The 7,658-nt window shown below is 35.9% G+C and overlaps 1 protein-coding gene across 1 annotated transcript; it reads right to left on the bottom strand.

The window, feature by feature from the left end:
* Positions 1-4,111: 4,111 nt before the first annotated feature.
* Positions 4,112-6,369, bottom strand: LOC127414268 (latent-transforming growth factor beta-binding protein 2-like). Its single transcript, XM_051652183.1, has 4 exons — positions 6,283-6,369; positions 6,081-6,200; positions 4,823-4,944; positions 4,112-4,165 (listed from the first exon to the last, which is right to left on the bottom strand). The coding sequence occupies exons 1-4, from the start codon at positions 6,362-6,364 to the stop codon at positions 4,133-4,135; spliced, it is 357 nt and encodes a 118-aa protein (XP_051508143.1). The 5' UTR covers positions 6,365-6,369; the 3' UTR covers positions 4,112-4,132.
* Between the last annotated feature and the right edge of the window lie 1,289 nt (positions 6,370-7,658).

Genomic DNA, 7,658 nt, shown 5'->3' with positions numbered 1-7,658 from the left:
GGCACTTCCTCTGCAGTGCAGGGCTGCAAACAACTACGATGATCTCATTCTGCAGGGGCCACCACCAACACCACACACACACACTATTCACTCTGCATAGGGAGAGGTTCAGGTGTCTGCCTAATGCCCATTGCGTCTCATGTGTGACTGCCCCCCATGTCACAAAAACACACAGCTGCCACTGAGTGGTGAGATGTAGATACTACATCTTTACAACACCAACATTGATGTTATTATTTATTCTATGGCCCACATGCAACCATTTAGAGTCTCCAAAAGTCTGAGACTACATTGAAAATTTGTGATTTCATTCATTTAAACCTGAAAATAAACAAAGTATGCAGAAAAACGTAACACAAAGAAAAGTTTAATATAAAATGAAGAAATATTTGAGATTCTGCACTATTTCTAGGTCATGAAATCAAATGTAAGCAAATTTGTGACATTGACCATGTTAAATTCTTTGCACAGAAGGTCAGATTTCCTTGCTTACATTGAAGCTTACAAGATTGGAACATTCTCAAATCATGCTGCATAACATGGATCCTCTGGTTTTGTAAAAACTTGTGAAGTCTACATCAGTTTAAGTGCAAGCTGTAATTAAAGCATATGGAGAACATACCAAATACTAAATAATTCTGAAATTCATGCACATTTTTCAGTTTATCTTTTCACTTAAATGTTTATGCTGAAAACATCATTTGTAATTTTCAACCTTTTTAAAATCAAAAGAGTGCTCCATAGAATCATTTTCACTAGTGGTCTCTGACTTTTGGGCCCCAATGTATGTTTTATAAACCAAGGCCCCCACGAAGTGGGATATCACCGCTTGTATTCATTTTTAAGAAGAAATGGTCCAATACTCCTACTTACTTTAAAAGAAAAAATCTTTAAACACCACCATCAATTTGTTCACTTTATTGGAGGATTGCACTATTGGGTGTACAAATATAACAATATATACAAATTAATTTGTTTGACAAGCTTTTATATTCATTGTACAGTAGTTTGAAGTCATTAGTCATAACATGCATGTAACAAATAGTTTTGTTCTCAACCATTTTTTTTTCTTCACCACAGAAATAGTATATATGTATATATAGTAATATGTTATAGCTGACAATTATTTTAAATTAATATCTGTTGCTGAATCTCATTAAAAATGTCATATTGGACCAAAGAAATCCAAAGAAAAAATATTTATGAATTGAACCTAATTTTTGTACCATTAATATTTTTATGCATTATTTTCATGACAATTAAGCACATTCCTTCTCAGATTCCCCCAGGAAGTGCTTACTTGCCCCCCCCAGAAAAAAAAAGAAAATTTTCTTTTTTGATATTGAGGTGAAATGTGACCTTTGTAGCCCCTTTTTCAGGGAAAGTCCCACAGAAGAGCAAATATTGTGTAGCAATTTATAATTATAGTGAAATTCTTGGAATATTGCATGTTATTTTTCTCAAGAATCAGTCTTTTCAGCTAACTGAGGAAGTATTGTTTCATCAGTGTGTACTTCTTTGCATGAGCATTCTGTCACACATGTCTCTGTTCAATATAAATAATATATTCACCATTATTTCAGTTTAAGATTTTATTTCAACAAAAATTTACAACTGCGCTGATGCTGGATGAAGCCGACACTGTGGGTGCACTTGGCCTGTTATCAATTGCGCCGCTTTTGTCGGGGTGTGAGGTTGTCAAGGATACGTGGGCTGCAGTGGGTGATGTATTGCAGGGAGGGGTTGTCGAAGTTGCTCTTGAATGTACTTAGCAGCAGGTGAGGAATACTTAAGAGAGAGAGAGAGAGAGAGAGAGAGAGAGAGAGAGATGGAGCGAGAGAGAGAGTTAAGATCTAGTGCACTATTGGCATGCAATCATCCACATATATGCACCAACACAACGACAAAAATTGGATGGTTTATAAGCAAAATCACAAGAGTTTGATGCAGACCTAGGCAAACTATGTGACCATCAGCCATTGTAAAAGGGATAGTTTACCCAAAACTAAAAATTCTGCCATCATTTACTCACCCTCGTGGCATCCCAGATGTGTATGACTTTCTTTCTTCTGCAGAACACAAAGATTTTTAGGAGAATATCTCAGCTCTGTAGGTCCTCACAATGCAAGTGAATGGTGGCCAGAACTTTGAAGCTCCAAAAAGCACATAAAGTCAGCATAAAAGTAATCCATAAAATGCCAGTGGTTAAATCCATATCTTCTGAAGCGACATGATAGGTTTTACTTTAAATCTCCACCTTTGGCAAGCCAAACCAGAAGGTGGCGATTTGTACGAAGAATGTGAATTGCCAAAAAACAAAATAAGAAGAATGTGGAAGTGAAAGTGAAGATTTAGAGTAAAAAAGGACTTATTATCTGGATATTTTTCTTTTTCTCACCCACACCTATCATATTGCTTCTGAAGACATGAATTTAAACACTGGAGTCATATGGATTACTTTCATGCTGCCTTTATGTGCTTTTTGGAGCTTCAAAGTTCTGGCCACCATTCACTTGCATTGTGAGGACCTACAGAGCTGAAATATTCTCCTACAAATCTTTGTGTTCTGCAGAAGAAAGAAAGTCATGCACATCTGGGATGCCATGAGGGTGAGTCAATGAGAACATTTTCATTTTGGGTGAACTATCCCTTTAAATATTCTAAATATTCATTGTACAACAGTTAGTTCCAGTTCCCAAAAGTGACTGGCCAAGCAGCGTTCCAATAGTGCTGATATTCAGTATAACAACACTGGGATACATTTTCATTGCCATTTTTACACCCTTTGACTTCATTGTTTTATTTTTATTTTTGTGTTACTATGTTTGATCAGCTGCACACTCACTCTCCAGTGACGTTTTTTTTTTTTTTTTTTTTTTTTTTTTTTGCATGAGCAGAAGCAGCAGGCAAGAGCAGCCAGCATCAGAAGCAGCAGGAGGGGTATACCAATGCCCACGACAAGCCCCAAAATTAATTCCTTCTTGTCCTCCTTAGACTGAACATCCGCTATGTCTGTGTGGTTCACACTATTCCAGTCTTAGTTGAAGGAGAAAAACAATCACTCTGTACAGTTGTATAATATAAGGGCACATTATGAAAAAGCTAATGAGTGTTAGGACGATTATGTCCTTACCGAATATGCATGACTGTGTTTCCTTTAGATCAGTGCCATTGCACACACACCTGCAGCCTCCATAGGTGTTGGCACACTGGGCAGGTTTTGAGCATATAGCCTTATTTGCTTTGCATTCATCAAGGTCTTGTGGAATAATAAGGAATATATAAGACACGTTCCAAATCATATGCTGTTAATTTTTTTATTTTTTTATTTTTTTCTGTGGAATTCAAAAGAAGAATATTTGAAAAATCTTCACATAGCTCTTTTAATAACATGGTGCTAGGCATCAGGTTTGATGTCAATGATGTTTGGTCATAAGCCATTCGATAACCAATGACGTTTGCTTGATCAGAAGTCCAACCTAATATTTTGACTGGAAACAGTAAAGGTATAACTTTTTTTTTTTTTAAAGAAATGATAACAGTACAAACAATAGAATCATTCACTTCTTTTGGGATTTTATGTTTTTTTTTAGATCTTATTTACATACACATTTCTTGATTTCACCATTCATTTGCATGTGCAAATAAGCACACTTATGTAACTTCACTATAGTAAAAACTACACTTCAAGTTGAAATATGAAGAAAATATGAGAACATGTCATGTATTGGGGGCAGATTGCTGCCATCTGGTGGAAAAAGAAAAATAACATGACTTGAAAATCATGTTATGACAATAATAGCCAGTAGATGGCTGCAGTGTTCTATACAGCCACTTACTGTGTAGTAATTCTACATTTGATCACAAGATATGCATTTGGATATACAGTACTGTGCAAAAGTTTTAGGCACTTGTAAAAATGTTGCATAGTGAGATTGTCTTCAAAAATAATGACATAAAAAGTTTTCATTTATCACTTAATGTCATATAAAGTCCAGTAAACATAAAAAAGCAAAATCAATATTCAGTGTGACCACCTAGAATAGAAAAACCTGGACACAGTTTTTCTTGGTCGTTGGCAGATAGGATGTTCCAAGCTTCTTGGAGAATTCACCACAGTTCTTCTATATATTTACATTACAGTGTGCTTACAGTCAAACCTGACCTGGTATTACAAAGAGAAGACACTGAATAATCATTTTGTTACCAATCATTTATTACAAACATCAGAATTTGATAACCCAAAGTAAATAAACAGTTAAAAACAGAAAAAAACAGCAATGGACTGTGAAAATTAAATTGACCCTTCACTAAGCCCCGCCTTAAAAGCATTTCTGACCAATCCTTTATTAGCAACTGTTATTACTCCCTCATTTATGTGTGTGTGTGTTCTGCATTGTGGCTGATTAATAGATTTTATTTGACAAAATTCCAAATAACTGCTCTGTGTTCCAGTATCACAGGTTAATTTGTGTTCGTGTGTGTGTAAGTATGTGTGTGTGTGGGTCCGCAATGTGACTGATTTATATACTGTATTGGACAAATCCCAAAAATGTTCTCTGTTTTTTTAGTCTTTCCCATTCATATCCTATGGCCAGCCAATTTTGACCACGAAGAGTAAAGGTCTCATTTTTTATTTTATTTTTAACCACCACTTAGACTTATCAAATCAAGTCAAATTTGTGTGTGTTCAGATGGCAAGTGGAGAAAAAGTCACCAAGTACTGTATTGTACTGCTCAAATAAAGGAAACCATTTTACTGCATCGGAAAAAGTGATTTTGGTAAAAAAATGACCAAATGGTATAGGAAGGTTCATCTTACCCCCACGAAGGCTGAGCAGATACCATAGTACTGACCGACTTGGGTGAGGTAGTCCATGACATACCAGTGTGGGGTGTCACTGGACGCATTGATCCTGTACTCGCTCAGTCCGCTTGCCAATTCTGGGTCAGAAGGCATAACACTGGCATTGTAAAACTTGTTTTGGAAACCCAGAGACAGGGTCTGCTGTAACTGTACAGAAAACAGGACTGTTATCACCAAATAGCGTTTAAAAAACATGATTACAGTTAACATTTATAGACACAAGATACAAAAATAGAAAAAATAAAATAAAAATTGGGTGGTGCAAAATACATTTTAGACTGCACTTTATTTCCGTGGTTTATTTGGACATACACCTTGAAGTATGTAGATACCTTGGTATCTTTACTCATTAACATGATATCATAAATGGTATGTATGCAGCTGACATGAAATACTTTTGGAAAATTGAAAATTGTCCTGCGATGTGACATGCCCTTCTTCATCTAGAAGTATTTTAATTTTAATTACCTTCTAATTTTTTACTTATTATGCAGGTAGTTTTAATGACCTCATATTTACTGAGATAGTAAAATTGAATATTTGTACTTTAAAAAAAATTTTTTTACACCACAGGACAACATAAAATGTTAAGGCAAATGTTGATTAAAAATAATGCAAAACTTACAAGAAATAGTGTCCAGTTACAGGACCTACAATATATACTTTCATATAAATGTTAACCTATAACTTTGATGTTGATTAAATAAAAAACATGTTATGTAACTACCCATATCAAAATATCACTGTATTATCATTTTATACCATTATCGTACCATGGTACACCATAGTACTTAAAAAAGTAATAGTTCATACAGTTTTCTTTGGTGACTAGGAGAAACATAATGGCCCAGAAAGAATCTGCAGATTTTATTTTTCTGTTTTGATTTTCATGGAAAATCTGCAGGAATGCAGCTGAAAGCATAATTATATTTGTCTAAATATTTAAGAAATGAAGACGCAAAGGGCAGGGGATACATAAACTTTATAAAAGACAGGCATTCCAATAAAGGTTTGGCCGGTTAGCTTCAGCAATTTGCCTCAGTTGGAAGGTAATTACACCATTATGTGTTAGTTAAGAATTCTTCTCCACTGACTGACTATCAAAAGTAACTGTGAATTCTGCATGTGCCAGCCGAACAACTGTCACTGATATGCGCCTGCATGTGAGTGTACAGAAAGAGTGTGAAACAGAGACAAGCTCCATCACACTTACCACAGTCATCAAAGTCCCTGGTGTTCTGATAACGACATGAGCAGCGCACTGAGCCCGGCATGTTCACACATTTAAACTTGGCGTTGGGGCAGGCCGAGGGGTCCAGACACTCATTAGTATCTGTGTGGAAAATTATGCACACATTATTGACTGCATATATCTGATTAGGTGTGAGCATGTGTGTTTATTGTATGTACCGTACCTGTGCACTCTTTTCCATTTCCAGTGTAGCCCCACTTGCATGTACATGTGTAGTTGTACCCTGTGCTGGTGCAGCCTGCCATCTCATGGCAGGGGAAGGAAAAAGGAGGGAGACAGAAGTTAAACACAAAAGCTTAATTATAAAATGGATCACTCCAGCTTTAACATTAGTCTGTGGTTTTAAAAAATATAACCTGTAGAGAATGTTCCTAGAACATTAAGAATTGATTCCCCCAAAAATAACCAAATGGGAACCATATGCAAACATAAGGAAAACGTTCTGTGTTTACTGGGGTAGTGTGGGTTCATTCCGCTTTTGGAGGTAGCAAAATGCATTTATAAAAATAAGGTTAGGGGACAGGGGAAGGCTCATTAATATTCACAAGGAAATCGTTAACTAATTGGTCAATGAGACATTCTGTATATCTGCCAATCTACATAGCTGAAATTAGCTTGTGGGCTACATGAAATGAGGAACATCAAAATCCGGCCCGAGGGGCTTGGGCTTTAGGCAATGGACTTAAAGTGAGTGATGTAAAGGATTAATTGTGTAATTTCTGCACCACTGATTAATGTTTTCAAACAGGTTTCCTCAACAATCGTTTGCTATTTGTCAGGGCCAAAAGGTAGTGACTCCCAAAATTTCATGCCATTGTTTGAGCCCATGTTGCTATATCAGGCTGGGTGCAGTCTGGGTGCAGTCTGGCAGTAGGCATTTTTGAAAGATTTACCTCCTAAAGGGCAAACAGAAAAACTCTCATTATAACTTTAACTTTTTAACCCTTTGAAAAAAAATAAAATAAAAAAATAAAAAGGTTTGGAACAATTCTGAGATTATCTGTTTAAAACACTGCTGAAAGAAAAAATCACCAAATAGTAGTTGCCAAAAGAAGATTTTTGTTTTTCTTTTTTAACATAATATATCTTAGGGTGTAAATAAGCAAGGTCAGACATTTTGTGTTGATCCTACAAATGAATCAAAAGTTACAGCATTTGGAATGCTGGTGGCCTTTGTTTACTCTATTCCTAACAAATTCAATAGGAGTTTATTCGGTAAATGTGTTTCCATCATAGTTTACGTGCATTTCTTTATGCGCATTTTGGAGATTTAGTCGCATCTTGGTGTGATATCCCAAAATGCACATAAAAAAAACATTGATGGAAACATAGCTGAATCGATCCCAGAGAAACCATCGCTATAGAGGTGCCATTAGAGATTAGCCACCATAGCTTGACATGACACTCTTTGAGGAATGTCTCAGGATCTACGTATCGTATTATGTTAAGTATGGGTATGTTTGATTACAAATCAACTGCTGTAATTTCTGATATGCCATTTTCTATATCATGTTTATTTTTCATGATGTACTAAAGCAA

The sequence above is a fragment of the Myxocyprinus asiaticus genome, chromosome 23, assembly GCF_019703515.2.
Source record: "Myxocyprinus asiaticus isolate MX2 ecotype Aquarium Trade chromosome 23, UBuf_Myxa_2, whole genome shotgun sequence".
Lineage (NCBI taxonomy): Eukaryota > Metazoa > Chordata > Actinopteri > Cypriniformes > Catostomidae > Myxocyprinus > Myxocyprinus asiaticus.
Note: the sequence above shows the minus strand (reverse complement) of the source record. Positions and strands in the feature narration are given on the sequence as shown.

What these genes read in the sequence shown, in the direction of transcription:
- LOC127414268 (XM_051652183.1), bottom strand. Translation starts at nt 6,364, where the DNA reads ATGGCAGGCTGCACCAGCACAGGGTACAACTACACATGTACATGCAAG. An exon ending in AAATGGAAAAGAGTGCACAG is followed by an intron (nt 6,201 to 6,282) that starts GTACGGTACATA and finishes TTTTCCACACAG; the next exon opens with ATACTAATGAGTGTCTGGAC. An exon ending in TCTGCTCAGCCTTCGTGGGG is followed by an intron (nt 4,166 to 4,822) that starts GTAAGATGAACC and finishes TTGTAATACCAG; the next exon opens with GTCAGGTTTGACTGTAAGCA.